Source organism: Agelaius phoeniceus, chromosome 3 (assembly GCF_051311805.1).
Source record: "Agelaius phoeniceus isolate bAgePho1 chromosome 3, bAgePho1.hap1, whole genome shotgun sequence".
NCBI lineage: Eukaryota > Metazoa > Chordata > Aves > Passeriformes > Icteridae > Agelaius > Agelaius phoeniceus.
Window position 1 is genome coordinate 16,227,793 of NC_135267.1, and position 17,261 is coordinate 16,245,053.

At 40.9% G+C, this 17,261-nt stretch overlaps 2 protein-coding genes across 2 annotated transcripts; both read left to right on the plus strand.

The window, feature by feature from the left end:
• The first annotated feature begins 346 nt into the window (after positions 1-346).
• LOC129117947 (uncharacterized) lies at positions 347-7,314 on the plus strand. The gene is made up of 2 exons (XM_054628962.2): positions 347-612; positions 7,201-7,314. Exons 1-2 carry the CDS (start codon positions 574-576, stop codon positions 7,294-7,296), a joined length of 135 nt encoding a protein of 44 aa, XP_054484937.1. The 5' UTR covers positions 347-573; the 3' UTR covers positions 7,297-7,314.
• A 297-nt stretch (positions 7,315-7,611) lies between these two features.
• Positions 7,612-14,090, plus strand: PTP4A1 (protein tyrosine phosphatase 4A1). Its single transcript, XM_054628961.2, has 5 exons — positions 7,612-7,750; positions 9,325-9,417; positions 9,792-9,922; positions 11,517-11,591; positions 12,669-14,090. Exons 1-5 carry the CDS (start codon positions 7,646-7,648, stop codon positions 12,784-12,786), a joined length of 522 nt encoding a protein of 173 aa, XP_054484936.1. The 5' UTR covers positions 7,612-7,645; the 3' UTR covers positions 12,787-14,090.
• Positions 14,091-17,261: the final 3,171 nt, after the last annotated feature.

Sequence of the window (17,261 nt, forward strand, 5' to 3'; positions counted from 1 at the left end):
TGCGGGGCGCCAGCCGGCCGGCCCGGCCCGCACCGCGGCGTGGCGCGGGGAAGGCTCTGGAACTCTGCGTCCCGCGGGAGCCGGGGCTCGCGCCAGGCGCTCCCCGGCGAAGCCACCGGCGCGAGCGGGCGGGGCGGGGCGCGCGGGGTGTCCCGGCGCGGCCCCGAGGAGCGCTCCCCGCGCCGGCCCCATTCACCAACCGGTTCCCGCCGGCCGCCTCCGCCTCTCGCGCCCGCCCGCCCCGCCTCCGCCCCGCCCCCCGCGGCCTCGCGCCCGCCCCAGACGCGCCGATGGCGCCGTTGATTGGGTGGGCGCGACGCTCGTCAGTGACGCGCGCGAGGGGCGGGGCCGGGGCGCTCGTGCGGGAGGCGGCGCCGAGTGTCGCTCCTGGTGCAGCCGCGTCCGCCCGGCGCCGCCCGCAGAGCCGCCCGCCCGCCGCAGCCGCTGTATGGTCCTTCCCCGCGCCGCCGCCGAACCCCCGCCGGCAGCTCCGCGGCCTCCAGCGCCTCCTCCTCTTCCTCCTCCTGGTTCTGCTCCTCCTGCCCCCGGCGGTGGCGCCCGCACCCCGGCTGTATGATCAGGCTACAGTCTTCAATGAGTAACCATATTCCTGTGAGTGCCGCTCGCCCGCGCCCCCCGCCCTGGTCCCTCGCCCCGCTGGCCTCCCGGCTTCCGCGCCTCTCCCCCATCTCCTCCATGTTGTCTCTTTGTTCTGTCGCCCAGGCCGCGCCGACTGCGGGCGGCTTCTCGAAACACCGGGCTGCGGCTCCCGTCGGGCGGGCCGCTGGGGAGCCGAGCCCGCCCGGCTGCGGCACGGCTCGGCCTCCCTCCCTGCCGGCGCCCCTCTCCTGCCCCCGCCTGCTGGCGCCCCTCTTCCCTTCTCCACCGAGAAAGGAGGAGGTGGCGACCTCTTCGCGGCTCCTGGGCGGCCCGGCCCGGGCACAAAGCCGCTTTGTGAGCTTGGCTGCCGCTTGCCCCGCCCGCCGGTCCGGCCTTCTCCCCGCCGGGCTCCGTGCGGCGGAGTCCGCCGGTTGGTCCAGGCCGGGCCGCCCGCCGGGAAGGGCAGCGCCTCCGCGCCCTGAGCCGCGCCGGGAGCCCCCTGCCGGGGGGAAGCCGAGCCGGGCGGCGGCTCCGGGGGACAAGATGGCTCCGCGTCGGGAAGCCTGATCGAGGCGTGATGCGAACCCGTGACCGCCGCAGTCGGGGCGACGGCCCGGCCTGGCCCGTGGGGCGCTGTCACGGCCGGGACAGTGTCTCCGCACCGAGGAGAGGTTGGGGCGGACCGGCCGGGAGCCCGGCACGTCGCGGCTGCGGGGCGGCCGTAGCCCGGGGCTGTCCGGACAAGCCGGGGCTTGCCCGTGGGCGGCTGGCTGCCAGACTTGGCTGGCGCTCGTCCCCTGCCGCGGCCCCACGTGCGCGGCTGCGGCCGGGGCGAAGGCGGCTGGGCGGCTGCTTTGTCTCAGCCGTACTCGGGCGGGGAGTCAGAGCCGGCTGCGAGCGAGGACGTGAGTCCTTTCCAAAATGAGCTCTATGCAGTAGAGGTGGGGTATGCCCGAACTCGGGTGTGCAGCCGGCATTGTTCGGCAGGAAAAGTCCGCAGACGAGTCATTAAGTACGTGTTGAAGCGGATGTTTCTGTAACAAGCCTCAAAAGCTTACGAATACAGTCAACTACCTTAATTTTGACCGAAACTGCTTTCAAGATCTTGCCATCTGTATTTTCAAGCAAGGCATTTCCTTCTGGAGGTGGATCGCAGTTCAGCTTTGGAAGATTTCGCTTGCCGCTTTTTGTCTTGTTTTCCTTTTTAAAGTCACCTAGTAATCTCGGTGCCTGTGCTGCGTAACATCTGTGACTACAGGGCACAGTGTGTATTTAGGCAGAAAAAAATCAAACAAGGCACGGCTTGCTGGTGGTACTATGCCCTCCGAAAGCAGGGAAGCAGGAAAGACAAAGAACAAAATCAAGTCGTCTACGACAATAGAAGCAGGATTGTTTGCTCACTGTTAGCCAGCCATGCACATTGCAAGTATTATGAGCTGACAATTGTACAGTTTGGGTGGCATGAAGGTCCTGTAATCTGGTGTTTCTTATTTCTCCTGGAGACAGCTTTCCAGTATGTCTACCTGCATCTGCTGAGTCTTTCGAAAGCAGTGACTCAGAAGTATGAACCCTGTCTCTGTAATCTCATAAAACTGCCAAATCAGGAAACCTGAAGATTACACCTAAATGTCAGCTCATATTATTCCATTGATGGAATAGCAAAGGGTTTTGAAATTGTCTTAACAGAGTCGTTTCAAGGGGAAGAGGTAATACAGAGGTGCTGTTTTTTAATTGCACAGCCGTGAAAGGAAATGTGAGAATGCGAAATAAAAATGTGTGATAGATATAAAAAGAGCCAAGGCAACAGGATGTCACTGTTTTACTGAAACTAAATGTGTCAGTAAGACAGTAAATAAATAGAAGTAAATCTTATCTAATAACTTCTATTAAGTGAAACTTTCCTGTTCTGACAAAATCCATGCCACATAAGAATGCCGGATGTGTCCCAGCGTGTAGGCTGACTGTAGGCAATCACTTGTTTTAAACGTTAACCAGAAGACCCTGATAAGGATATTGCTGAACCATAAACAACAGATTGTCACCTTCTTCAAAAAAAATTAAAACTCACTCTATTGGATGAATACAAGAAAAAATTCTGTGTTAAATGGAAGTCCATATTACTTTCTTCTCAGTTGAACTTATTGCTAGGCATTCATTACTTAATTAAACTTGATGAAATACATGCAGACATTTATTGCTGTATGTGCTATATTTCTCATGTTATTGCTTAAAACATAATGGAATCAGTTTTTGACAGGATTTATGTAGTTTGCTATTGAAGTGACAGTGTTAAGTCATTTGGAGATTCCTTACTTCTAGAAACTCAGGAGGAAGTGCTAGACAACAGGATGGATTAGTTTCTGTGATGTCTAATTTTTTCCAATATCTGTTAAGGCTTCTTTGCATGTTGTTTTTGTGGTCCAAGCAGAAGAACTTTGAACCAAATCACATGGCCTTGGTTTCATCATCTCTAAAAGTTGCAATGACTTGTTATACAGGAAGTTTTGAGATAATTTTTTCTTCCCCCTTCTTGAACCGCAAGAATATGCTTCCGGCACAGAGCATGTCACAGCAAATTTATGATAAACCTTTGGATTCTCCCTCCCCATTGGTGAGATATGAATGTATTTTCATAGGCAATGGGTCACTTTCCATGGCCTAAAATGGACAGTGTTATCACTAGATATCATAAGGACAGGCATTTATGTGCTCAGTAGATAGGAGGTGCATCTTGTCAAGAGTACCTTATGAAGGTGTGCCTCTACCTTGTGTAATGGCTTTGCAGTTTGTACCCCTTACCCTGCCCCTCTTCCCTGTCTGCTTTGGCAGTTGCTACTGAGGCCTTGAATAGTAAGAAGAAGTTGGAGGTATTTGTCATTCAGTATTTTTTTATTGGGTAGTAAGTTAGAACACTGGACTTCCTCACAGGTGTTCTCAAATTGTTGTGAAACCTAGTTTATTTTAGTTTTATAGTGTTAGTCCTGTGGTTTAGTAGGTGAGTGTGTGTAAGGTCTTGACTTAAGAGATTGTGAGACCACATAGTTGGTTCTGGGTATAAATGTTTTCAGACTGTGAGCAGGTGGATTGAGTAACCGTGAACAATCTTGCACATCTTCTGAAGGTAAAAGTGTCATTTAACTGTGTTAAGAAGTGCTTTTGTTTGCATGCTTTTCAGGACACTACTGAGTTGTGAACCAGTGTCAACAGCATGGGATAACCTTGCATCTCTCTGCTTTCCCCATATCAGTAATGAACAAATAGATTACTTTTGTAAACCGTTTTTGTCAGACATGAGTGGTTGTTTCAAGCCCCAAATAAACAGCCATGTGAATCTGCTTGTCACTGATGACAGATCTGTCCTCGAGAAGGGCATGAATTAAAGCCTTCCTTTTTCAGATGCCTTCCTTCTGCTCGAACAGTTTATTCTGTAACTTGTAACTTGAGTTGTAGTGGATCATACAATCATAATTAATGCAGCTATAATTGACAAGTTACCTTCTCTCAATAGGGGGTCCTGGCATATTAACCCTAGTTTTGTTTTCCAAATTTATTTTGGTGGCTCTAACAAAGTCTAAATGTTGGGCTTTTTGTTGGGATGGAAACTGCTACTTTTTCCAAAATCCCTCAGTATTAAATTTCCTCAAGGAAAATTTATATGTAAATTGAAAAGAACCTACTGGTTCAGCATACACAACTTGATGGTACAAACAATGAGTTGGTGTTACTCTGTTAAAGAGCCTTCTGCCTTCAACATTACATGTCTGAATTTCACTTATGCAACTTTTTGCTTTCATGCACTGTCTTGACTGTTTTGATAGCTTACTACCAAAACTGTATGAGACAATATAGTAATTTTAAAGCTGTATTTCTAGGCCTTTTAAAAGCTCATTACATCATTTGAGTTCCCTAAAAGCCCGAGGTCATCATAATTACTGCAAGATTATTTTTGTAGCTGATTTCTTGTCTTCCAGGTCTTTTTGCTGTAGCTGGGTGAAGCCTTGTACTCTGGCTTACCTGCATAACAGAAACAGCGTGCCCATGTACTACTCATCTTTAATTTTCATTTGACTCCCAGAACAGAATGAAACTAGGTTGGCAAAGCTGTCTTGGGATAGTACAATGTGTTTCTGCCTAAAGGTTGGTCTGTCTGTGAACCTTTCCTGCTAGATTGGTGAGAAGTGATGGCATTCACATCAAAGGAAACTGTGAGCTTTGGTCCTCTGCAGTGTGGCAGCAGTAGTTGCCAAGGCAAACAGCGAGGCTTAAGTACATGCTTGGTTAGGTCCTTAGATGTGTGAATTACTAAGGTTGAGATGTGTCTAATACTGACTGTTAAGTCAGTAATTAACAAAATTAATTCCTTTGTAAGGGTTAATAACACACGGAACTCAAATGTAATGTTGCATAATCTACTTGCTTCTGCTTTGTATAAGAATTTGAACTGTGCACTTTGTTTCTAAAATGTCATTAGCAATCTGCATTAAAAAGAAGGATTTTTTACTTAACTAATAATTTTCTGCCTGCCCTTTTCTGTTTTTACTGGTTTGTCTGGTATCTTGGGTACTCCTAGTTGCAGACTAAGGATAGCCTGCCTAGAGGACTGGATGAAACCTGGTTACTTCTTTCTTCCTACCTGCCCTGGCAGGGTGACATGTTAAGTGTTCTTTTCTCCCCAAAAGCTCCATTTTGCCAATTGAAAGGTTTTTACCCTAATGACTCCATTCTGTGTCCTCAAGCTCACTTGCATGCATTTGTTTCTGACAGCCTTCACTCCCTCATCCTTTAGCAGAGCAAGGGTCTGTCTATGATTCTTCTTAGCAGTCTTAAGAAGAGATCGACAGGAGATCTGCCAGTGCAGTGCAAAAAGCAGCACAAGACCTTGTGCAGCTATATCTGCTTAAAGCTGTCCTGTCCCTTTCTGTCATTCTGCTTCTTAAACTAATTGAAAGTGACTTTAAATAAGTTACCTTCAGTTCTTTTTTTCAGTTGCTATTTTAGCTGTTCCCTAGATCTGGTCCTAGGAGGCTTTTAAATGCACTCCTGCTACCTTGCTGGGGCATGCATGGCTGGTGAGTCAGATGATAATTCTTGGAGTTCCTCCAAGTCTGAATTCTTCTGGTTCCTGTTACTCTGTTGACCTTTGACTTAAGAGGATCCTTCTTACTCCTTTTCCACACCTATTATGTTTAGAGTTCTTGCTCTCTGTCAAGTTGTTAAAGGTAAATACTGAAGTAGCTTTTTTTACAAGAAGCTGGCAAACTTAATCCTGTAGTCTGCATCCCTACCAGGTGATAGTAGTATCTCTGAAGGGGCAGCAAAGTGGATGTGAAATTGTCATCTTAGTTTCTTTCTATTAACTTCATTCTCATGTTTGTTAGCAGCAGGTTGGGGTTTTATTGTGTGCTTCTTTGTTTTGTTTGTGTTTTACTAGTCATGCCTGTGACTTAACACACACGTTAAAACTCTTACCAGGAAGCTGTCTGAAAACATGAAAATAGGTTGACTGATCAACATAAATAACTTCTTCTGCTAAATATTTGTAGGAGTGATTGTGTTTCTCTCTAATACCTAAGTATATTTAGTGGATGTGGGGTTCAACTTGTACCTCTATTTTGGAAAACAGAACTCCCCTCTTCCCTCCTGTGCCCTAGGCAGGTATAAGCAGTAATACTGGTAGAGTAACTGGGCACAAAACTCATCTATCTTCTGTAAGGGTTTTACAGGTATAAAAAGCACGTATGGGTGGTTCATTTGCAACATCTGCAAATAAGTACACGACTTGGAGCAGTTCATTTGCTATCTTAATTCCTGGTTGCTTCTTCCAGTAATTATATATATAAATTCAACCATAGCTGAGCAGCATGCCAGTGGACAGGAATGACCTGTTCAAGAAACTTGCCTGTGTATGTTTTTAGCTAGAGCATCTCTGCTTTCTGTGTATATTAATGAAGTCATGGTGTAAAAAAACTGTTGAGGCATATGAAGGTTGCCATTGGTCTTTAGCCTTTAGTATGTGAAATGTTCCTTAGTTAGAAATATGTGTGTGTCAAAAAGCCCACATTTTATTGTTAGGCCACAAAGACTGCATTTGCTTTCAAGGCCTACTGTTTGAGCCAGGTGGGTTTATACCCATTTTTTTCTGTAACTTAAGGTACTGTAACTTTAGTAGATGTTGTGATGTCTCTCAATTCAAAGTGGAGCAGGCAGTTGTATAGGTATCCTGGAAGAACTATTCTTTTTATAAATACTGGGGTTCTTAAAACTTGTTGCTGTGTTTAGCAGTTCTGAAATTGGTATTTTAATACATTGCAGGATTTGCTGTTGCAAAAACCCTACAGAGAAACTTTGTAATAAGTAAATGTATTTGTTTTCTAGATTCCTAATTTTTAATGCAAATTTTTTAATTTGTAATCCATGCTAAAAAAGGTAACAGGATTCTTGCACAAATCTAATCCTTGGAATAAAAAATAAACCTTGTGAAATAAGGTTTATTAATAAAGCTTAGTTGTTGTGGTTTTATTTTTTCATTTGTTAAAGCTTGATGTCTTAAAACCTTGTTTCACCTGTACTCATTATACTTTCCCCCCCCTCTCTTTACAGCAGTTCTGTGGTGTTCTTGGTCACACATTTATGGAGTTTCTGAAGGGCAGTGGAGACTACTGCCAGGCACAGCACGACCTCTATGCAGACAAGTGAACTGTAGAAATCCATTACTACTCCACCAAGAAGCCCCCCTAAGAGTGGTTGACCAGGATAAGAAGTGTTGAATTGAAATCGGCAGAGCATTTACCAACAGAATTCAGACCTGGATGGGGTAAACCTCAGTGCACTGCCTTTCTTTTGCCTCAGTATTACTGGATTGAAGAATTGCTGCTTCTTGTTAGGAGGTTCATTTCATTTCCCATTGCTCCCAACATCATACTTCCAAGCACTGAGAATTTCACGTGGAGTATAGTGAAGTAGACTTCAGTTTCTCTACATCACTTCTGTATTAGAATTTTTTTTAATCCTTTCATAATCTTGTTGCATGTTAAACTAAATCAATATGGCCCGAATGAACCGCCCAGCTCCTGTGGAAATCACCTACAAGAACATGAGATTCCTGATCACACATAATCCAACCAATGCAACCTTAAACAAATTTATAGAGGTAAGGCCAGTACAGAATTCTTACTGATGTATTTCTTTAATCCCTGAACAGCATGCTATATTTATAGATAAATAAATATATATTTACTAGCTAATAACTACTGTAAAAGCCATATGAGGAGGTACTGAGACTGTATATTGATTTTTCCTTTCAAATGCTGGTGCTTTGCTTTGAAGATTTGTAGACAAATCTGTAGATATCTGCAAATCTGCAGACAAATCACATATACTTTGGCCTTCACAAATGTAATTCTGAGAGTGAACTAATAATTATACTGTCTAGTGCATAGTACATTAAGTACATTGTTTAGGTCTGAAAACAGGAATTACCTAGCAGAGTTATGTACAGAGCAATACAAACAACTCTTAGTGGTAGGAGCTCACATTGAGATCGGGCTGAAGTGGGGTAACATTTCATTGCACTTCCTGCATAGTGATACATAGTGTGGGTCAGAACCTTAGGAGCTAGTAACAGGATTGCAATATGCTTTGACTGCCTAGCTTCCTTCACTATTAGCAGATCGTGGTTTTTGTGTAGCTTAAGAGGATCCTCTGTGTCATAGCGTCTTCGAGAGTGAAATTTGTGGCAATAGGCTTGGTCTGCACTCAGAGCTGCTGAAGCTACTTCAAGTGCTTTGGTGCATGCTACTGACTGAAGCCAGTGGCTTGGCATAGATTGCTAGTACTGAATTCATCAGCTAAACCACGTATTTAGCATGTTGGAACTATAAAGTGCGTGGTTGTATAAAGTGAGTGTGTATGCTAATAAATTGCTTGCAGAGCTACTTCATGGGAAGGTCCAAGTTTGCTAAGTCCCTCCTTAGCAAGATTTTAGGTGTACTACACCTCAATTCTGTATTTGGTGCAGGATTATTTACCGGAAGCAGAGTGAGATAACATTTGCTTGCCTTTATATTCTCAAAAGCAGATCAGGTCTGCTTAGGCTGTGCTTCAGTCATTACCCTGGCAGTTGCAGTCTGAATGATATTTGTTGCAGGGAGAATGAAGAGGGATTGCTTTTTTTTTTTTTTTTTTCAATTTTAATGTAGGGTAATAGCAAAATGGAAACCTAAATTTTGTCATGACAGCTCAAGAATTGGAATAATTTATTGTCCTGTACTTTTAACTCTTAAGAGTAAGTGGTCTAACAAACCTGTTGTTTTAAGCAGAGAGAGAGGGGGAAGATATGAACTTTGCTCAGAATGCTTTTAGTGAAGTATGTAGCTTTGCAAACCAGGAAGCTTCATGTTCCTTTAAGATGAATGATCATTTGGAGGTGGACTACTTGGACTAATCAACGTTTATCAGGATCTCATTTTAAAAGAAAAAAGTCTGATTCAACATAACCAAACTTAGTCTGCACATAAGACTATGTTTGCAGAAAAGCATAAAGTATCTGGTGTTAGCACACGAGTTTTTAGTCATTTCAGCTATCTGTGTCTTTGCAGGATGGCAAGCATTTGCATGAGTTTTGCTACTGGGAATTTTGGAATGAGTTACTAAGTTAGTTTATTAAGAAAATTAAATGGTTAAGTGAAGCTGGTTTACTCTTACAGCATTTTTTCCACTCCTTAGGAACTTAAGAAATACGGTGTTACCACAGTGGTGAGAGTGTGTGAAGCTACTTATGACACTGCTCCGGTGGAAAAAGAAGGCATTCAGGTTTTGGTAAGTAGTGTAGAAGCAGAGTTTGGAACCAACACATTTTGCTGTTCACTCTACCCCCTTCCCCAAAAAAAAAAGATTATTTGACACCACTTTATGAGTGTATTCACTCAGCAACTGATGGAGGAAAAAGATGTAGAGACATCTTTTCTTGTCAGGAAAAAAAGTTCAGTTTTGAGCTAAATCATGTGATCAATGAAAACTGATTGAGAGGAATCTATTTGTAATATTGCTGTAGTTAGACTATTAGAAAATTGTAGGTTTAAGTGGTTTCCTCAGCTGTCAGCTCTTCGTCCATTGTGTCCCCTCCTTTTTTTTGCCTGTGCATACAGCTTACAAGAATTCTGTCTTTATGTGTTTGTCACCCTGTGTTCTAGGACTGGCCCTTTGATGACGGTGCTCCACCATCCAACCAGATTGTTGATGATTGGCTAAACCTCCTTAAAGTCAAATTTCGTGAAGAACCTGGTTGTTGTATTGCTGTACACTGTGTTGCTGGTCTTGGAAGGTGGGTGAAGTTTTAAAGATTTGTTGAATTTGTCATCCCTTGCCAGACTTGTTAAGATCTAGTGCAAAAGTTTACTTGAGGCAAATGTAAAATAGGCACGGATCCAGTATTGGAATGACCTCATGCTTAAAAGGAGTTAAGATGGCAGGAAACTTGTATGTATTTATTGAAGATCTTTAGGTCAAGAGATGATGCTTCAGAGCTCTCACAAAGTCTACAGAATTAAGTTAACAAGTGTATTCATCAACTGAGTATGTTGATGAGTGCCCCATTGAGATTTTTTTGTCTGTTTTTCCCTAATAGACTTGGGGTTTTGTGACTTGTCTGCTTTCTCTCCATCTCCATTTCAGCAGTATTGCCAGTCTCCTTGAACCAAGGGCATTGTAACTGTTAACCACAAACAAGTGGGTGGTTCTGGCACATCAAGACCAGCTTTCATCCACAACCTATCTGGGGCATGAAAAGTGTTTTCTAAAGTCCCAAAGCTGTTTGTCTCATTTCTAAGTGATATGAAAATTTTTAGGGATATTGCTAAATATTCTCCTCTTAGTCGGGTTCCTTCTGTCTGCTGCCACTATCTTGAATAGACTTCCAGAAGTTGTGAGAAAATAATAATGGTTTTACTGCTGTTCTAAACTGCTTGGGAACTAGATCTGTTCCAAAAGAAGTTGCTATATTCTAGCTATGGATTACAGCATGTCCAATATAAAATGAAGGTTTCTGGTCTTGTTGTCCCTAAACCTGGCTTATCCACTGCATTATGGCTTCACATAACAAGATTCACTGTAGTGAACTTTGTAGAGGAATGTTACCAAAACAAGTCTTCTTCTGCTGCTTAGAATGATAGAGGTTGGTTTTTCCTCAAAATGGGGTAGTTAATTAGTTGAAGACAGTCCTAGCTTTCTGTCATGTAAGTTTCCTTATAAATCCCTGAACATACAAAACCACTTAAAGTTACTATTATATGCACTAGTCTGTTGCTAGTTTGTGGCGTGAGGTTTTGTCTTGTGGTTTTTGGTGGGGTTTTTTAAATTGCTAATATATTTGAGTTTGATTTAAGTCAAGCTTTTGTAACTGAAAATTGATTCTGTCAAAGGAGGAACACCATGGCAAACAAGTAAATCCTCAGGGGAGTGTAGTAGCCTGTGGATTGCATCTGTTCCCAAAACTTGTGACACTAGTGTAGGATTTGTCACTTCTTACTGAACTCGACCTCTCTTCTGACTTTTGTTTTGGCATCCTGACTGCTTCTAATGGTGATTCATTTTGGAGAATAAAAACCCAAATGCAACTCTTCCTCAGAATCAATTTATTTGAAACAAATGGTTAAAGATTACTTGCATTTTGCTTCTATTGTCATCTCATGTACCTAAAATCAGATAAACGAAGCTAAGGTTGACCAGAGTTAATTTAAACCCTATTTAATGAGAATGGCTAACTCAAAATCAGGTGATATGTCTCAGTGAATGTAGGAATGGCCTTCTGCCTTTTCTGCTTTCCCAGTGAAGAAACATCAGATATGCAGAAAACAGAGTAAATGGTTTTTCTGAGTATGCTTTGACAAAAGCTAAACTGATTTTTTTTTTTTAACCAGAGCTCCAGTCTTAGTTGCTCTTGCACTGATAGAATGTGGAATGAAGTATGAAGATGCAGTGCAGTTCATAAGACAGTAAGTGTGACACTAATATGTAGCTGTTCCCAAGATTCAGTATGTTGATACATCCTTGGCCCTGAAGGAAATTCTGAATTACCTTTGATGCCTTTTTTTTTTGGTAAGGTTTTTAATTTAGTACATCTGAGATTGTAGTGCATACAATCAGTGTTGTAGGATTTGGATCTATGGAATGGATATTTTTCTGCTGAAACCAGAATCCATACATAATTACTTGAGGAGGTTTAAAAAAAAACAGAACAACCATTAACAAATCCCCTAATGTTCAGTTAAATTTGCAGAGTTCTCTTTATTTATTTTACATATGAAAGGCAGAATACCTTTGTCTTTTCTGGTGGTCTTCTGAAGGCAAATATGTCCTTGGATTTTTTAATCAATGTATGTAAGTCAGAGGAGAGAGTTTTAGTCTCAATATTTTAAATTCTCAGGTTTCAGCTATATTTAAAAAAAGCTGCATCCATTATAAACAATAACAAAACACTTCTTGCATAATTGCCAGGCCTTCGAAGAATTAAATTTAGCTTGTACTGGTTGTATATGAAAGGAGGAATAGGTAGCAAGGTACATACTCCAGTCAGCCAACATGTACCTTTTTTTCACATACATACAGTTTGAGAAAACAAAAGAAGATTAATTTCTGTTCAGCATCTTTATTATGGGGACTTTAAATGTTTATGTACCTTCTTACTATTGTCATATTCTTCATAATTGTTTTAAGAGAATGCATGACTTCAGCTCTCAAGAAGACAATCTTGCATCTTCTCTATAGCTTCCTTTTGAAGTTTCTTCCAAAGATCTTAATGTAAAATCTCTGGCTTTTGCTTATCATAAGCTAGAACACTGTCTAAAATGTTATGTACTCCTTTGTGCATGTGGTCCAGTGAGGTATTTATGAAAGGAAGCTACCACCCTCTTTCCTGGCACTTAACTTCCAATTATCCCTACTTTGGTTACAGCCTTGACTTAAAGGTGGCTTTTTTTAAGTGACCTGAAAATATTTTTCTCTGGTTGGTTATATTATTTCACTGGGCAGTAGATTAATGTTCTGTTTCAAATCTGTTTCTTTCCATCTAGGAAGCGGCGTGGAGCTTTCAACAGCAAGCAACTTCTGTACTTGGAGAAATACCGCCCCAAGATGCGTCTGCGCTTTAAAGACTCCAACGGTCACCGAAATAATTGTTGTATTCAGTAAAGCTCAACAGCCTATAGTACTTCTTTGGAAATAAAGGATGGAAACAGGAATTAAGCAGACTGCATGCCAAAGACATCAGTCTGGTATTTTTTAGTAGTAAAGGAAGCTTCCTTAGGAGTATTTATTAGGCTAAAGGCTCAGTAGAAATGCAACTTCTATGTTTAGATAAATATCTGTCTATTTGGAGACCCAGTAAATGTTTTTGCTGTACCCTGTTTCTGAGCTGTCTCCTTGTTCATTAATTATCAGATCAAATATCCTTTAATCATGCCATTGAGTCTTACTGACCTAGTTTCAACTACTATAAATTGGGGTACTAAAATAAATCTATCTGTAGAGAGATTAGGTGCCAAAATACCCAGCATATCAGCTACATGTTTTTCCTTAAAATGGGCATAGTTCTGATGATGTGAGAACTACCAGCTTATCTGGACCTTACTATCTTTTTTTCTACAGTCATTTCAATATTGAAGAATATGGCCTCTAAAGTAGTCTTGCCTGCTCACGGTATGTTTTGTCTCCCACAATCGCACTAGAATTATCAAGATTTGCACAGTCTGTCTTTTTAATACTATGAATTACAGCAACTTTTTACCCCTGCATCTGTACTTTTCTGTTACCTGAACCTCTCCATATTACAAGTCATTACTCTGGTTATTCATGTAGAAGATCTTTTAAATTGTACAGAAGCACACAAGTCTTTAATGTCTCCAGACAAAAAGCCTTACAGTAAAATTAATGTTGGCACTTCATGTGCAACTTAACAGAGGGCCTGAAAAGGTTGGGAGGGGCTATTTAATATTTCTAGTAAAATGTTGCCTTTGTCTTGTGCAGGAAGTATAGAATATGCCCTTTACTTTAGTAAATATTTTTTTAAAACGTAGAAATGCTTTGTTATTGTAGCTAAAAATTCTTAATCAGAAAATTTCTGAAAAATCTTGTAGTTTTCTTTTACTGTACCTATTGAGAGTTGTTTACCAACTATTGCTTTGTTGAAAGTGTGATCTTTTTCTTTTCTTTTCATTTTTCCTCCTTGAGTTTCTGCTATGACTTGGGCAGACCTCTGTAATATTTTGTATGCCTTTCAAGCTGCGTAACTTAATATTTGGATACTTGATAATTTGTTTTATTATGTAATTGATAAAATGGTGATGTGTATTAATGTTAGTTCAACCATATATTTATACTGTCTTGGGAATGTGTGGTTATAGTTCTGTGGGAGAAATACTTTTGCCAGTGTTCACCAGCTTGTAAAATCTAGTGCGAGAGCTTAAAACATCTAAATAAAGACTGAAATGCACTTACGAAGTTTGCTGAAATGCTCATCACTTTCACTTACTTTTGTGTACTGTCAGCAATCTGGAGGTGCCTAAGCTCAGAATCTAGTCAGGCATCTGTTTTCTTCTTTTTTTTTTTAAATCTGGGCCTGAATGTCCCCTTTGCTGTAATGTTTGCTGTTTGTTTTACTCATAAATAAATGTGGATAAAAATTAATGGTAGAAAGTACAGTATTTTTTCATGTAGCTTACTTGGGACTTGCTGTCCCCAGTACTAAAGCAGCTTACTTACTTAGTGTTCTTGAAGCTGTTTTTGCAGTAAAACAGAAGAGGATAAGCACCAGTAAAGCTTAGAGAACACTTGAATCAATACCATTAGAATTCAGGTAAAAATAATGTGATAGAATGCTTCATTGTCAAGACTGAAGCTATGTACAAACAAGATGTTCCAAAAAATGCGTGAGCAAAGACCTGTTATTTGAGTTTCCAAAGTGGTGACTAAACTTCCTGACAAGTACTAGAAGGTGCTCTTAGTAGGCAGCTGAGGTGATTGATGCTCATATCTGCTTAGAGTTAAACTTTGGTTAATATATCTCTTCCTTTCTAAACAGTGAGGTGGGATCATAGTATCAGTCAATGAGATTTCTGAAGGATTGCTTTTGGAGAAGTTATAGCCTCATTATAAAGAACACTGTATGATTTTAAAATGCCTAAAATAATATAATATAGCACAATCTTTAAAGCAGTAAAATAAACTTCGGATCATCTTTCCTGTGGAAGCTGAATGTGGTTTAAAAGGTATTTTGTTTAATAGAATACAGCTTCATTTGACTGAAGAAATGAGATGTTATGGAATGACATCCAAAGTCATCAATGTTTCTGTTGCCAAGATGGGCATGGAAAACAGGCTTTAATGTAACACTTAATTTTGGATGCTTTCAATGTGTAACTGCTTTGCCCCATCAAGAGGTATATTGTAGTACATTCCTGTCATCTGCTAGACTGGTTTGTGCTGTGGACTTAATGGCTTATGTAATGTGACACATAAATGGTGGCAGTGTTGACATCATTCCTTAGCATGTAGCAGAAATGTTCATGGGAAATGGGGTGAGAGTGCAATTAGTGCAGCAGAAAACTGATTAATTCCCTATATTGTTCTGTCATATGGTCCCTTAAAAATTTGGAGGAAAGGTAGTCAAACAAGGTACTTTGTTACTGATTATCCAAAATTAGGTACAAAATTGAATGTGATTTTCTTGACTCTGATTCTGAAAAGTGCTGAGCAGTCAGTTTCCACTTAAGTCTGTAAACACTTGTACTTAAATATACATGAAATTATGTGGAACTCTTTCTCAACAGTCCTGAGCCACTTCAGACTGTACTCAAAAGTAATTAATACTTCTAATCTCCCTGTCTTCAGTTCTCAGTGTATAAAAATCCATTCCAGTCCTTAAATTAGTGGGGCAGTTCTGGAGATAAGCAGTAATTTCTGAAGTAATCAGACCCATCAGCTTTATTGCAGAAGAAACAATGAGAAAATGAGTAATTTGGTATTGAGGCTGAATCCAAGGTTAGACTTAAGGTCTTTGGCAGTAAGAAAAGTAGTAAGGCTCTGCTCATTTATGTGAGCATTGTTTGTCCTTACAAATGGGATGGGGGAAGAAATCTTCTGTAATTAAATAAATGTATTTGAGAGGGCCAGACTAGGGGTTCATATATGATCTTACCTTAATTGTTTTTAAGCTTCTGAGTGCTTGACTGCAGTATTAATAATACTCTTTTTCCTTTTTTTTTTTTTTTAATATGTGCAACATTATTTAAATAATTACTGAGAGCACTCAAAACAGTATCTTAGATTTGCTGGGCTTTTGCTGTGTCTTTGTTAAGCAAGTATTTTCTGTCAGTATCGGGAAAGTTATCAAACCAGAGATAGTATTGTCCCAAGAAGATTACTATTACCTTTAGTATGTATTTGTGTAATCCCACTGTAAAGAAAAAATCAATTATGCTTCACAAATTGAATTCAGCTCTTAAAATCAGGCTGAAATTTGATGGGTTTATTAATAGCTAGGAGGGACTTAGCTGAAGAAATACAGATCTTTTAGTGAAAGGAATTTTGCTGTTAGGTATGTCTCAGCTCTCCTATGCTAAGAGATACCTAAAATAGGTTAGCTGAAGAGCTCTCTAAAAATGAGAGCATATTCTGTAAAGGGAACATGGGATGGCAAATTCAGCTTTTAGCATTGGTATGTACAGGCAGATTAAATAAATTTCACCTAACTTCGTTAAGTGCAATAGTTCAAAGTGTCAGGTAAAGTATTTCTTTCCGCATACTCTGCTCTTAATGTGTAATAACCATTGACAATTATAACTCAATTTATTCTTACTGATATGAGTTTATGCTATGTGTAACCACAGCAAGTGGCATTATTTTTGTCTTGATGGTCACCTGCATGACTGCTGTTAATTTTGATACATACTGTCTTAATGCATTGATAATTATCTCAATAACAACTCAAGTTCCCTATCAGTTGAAAGCCTCTTTGTGAGGTAATAGTGTTTAAATAGTGATCTGACAAGAAACGATAGGGACAGTGCCAGAAGATCAAGTTGCCTGCTTCAGTTTCTGATTCAAATGAGAACTCTGAAGAAAATCAGATACCAGTGTTTAGATACATAGGAATGCTCAAGGCAGAAATACTCACAAAGGAGAAGACATTCAATCTCAATACTACATGTAACCTGCGTCTGTAAGAAAACCTAGATGTACAGAATGGGTATTTTCTATTGGACTGGAGTCTTAATCTCACTTTATTGGTGGAGTAACGGCAATAGCTGATTTTTATCCTTTTTATAAATTTACACATGCTTTATCATTAAGTTCCACTGATGCTTGTTCTGAATAGGACAGAGCTTGAATTACCTTTGGACTCTGGAGGAGCAAGAGTTGCAGGTGATGAACTCTTCTTCCCCATTCATATAGTTTGATACAATCTGAACAGGACAGTGCTGCTCAGCATTGTTACGCACGTCCACAGTGCTAGTAGGAAGCTACACACATCTTAGTTTGCCTTCTTCAATTCCCCAGTAAATCTGTGTGTCTTTAGGTAGGGCATGCAAACCCTGAACTTGCATTTAAAATTTCAATTCAACTGTGACAAGTTTCAGTTCATCATAGTAAAAGCACATAAAGACAAG

What these genes read in the sequence shown, in the direction of transcription:
- LOC129117947 (XM_054628962.2), top strand. Translation starts at nt 574, where the DNA reads ATGATCAGGCTACAGTCTTCAATGAGTAACCATATTCCT. An exon ending in CAATGAGTAACCATATTCCT is followed by an intron (nt 613 to 7,200) that starts GTGAGTGCCGCT and finishes CTCTCTTTACAG; the next exon opens with CAGTTCTGTGGTGTTCTTGG.
- PTP4A1 (XM_054628961.2), top strand. Translation starts at nt 7,646, where the DNA reads ATGGCCCGAATGAACCGCCCAGCTCCTGTGGAAATCACCTACAAGAAC. An exon ending in CCTTAAACAAATTTATAGAG is followed by an intron (nt 7,751 to 9,324) that starts GTAAGGCCAGTA and finishes TCCACTCCTTAG; the next exon opens with GAACTTAAGAAATACGGTGT. An exon ending in AAGAAGGCATTCAGGTTTTG is followed by an intron (nt 9,418 to 9,791) that starts GTAAGTAGTGTA and finishes CCTGTGTTCTAG; the next exon opens with GACTGGCCCTTTGATGACGG.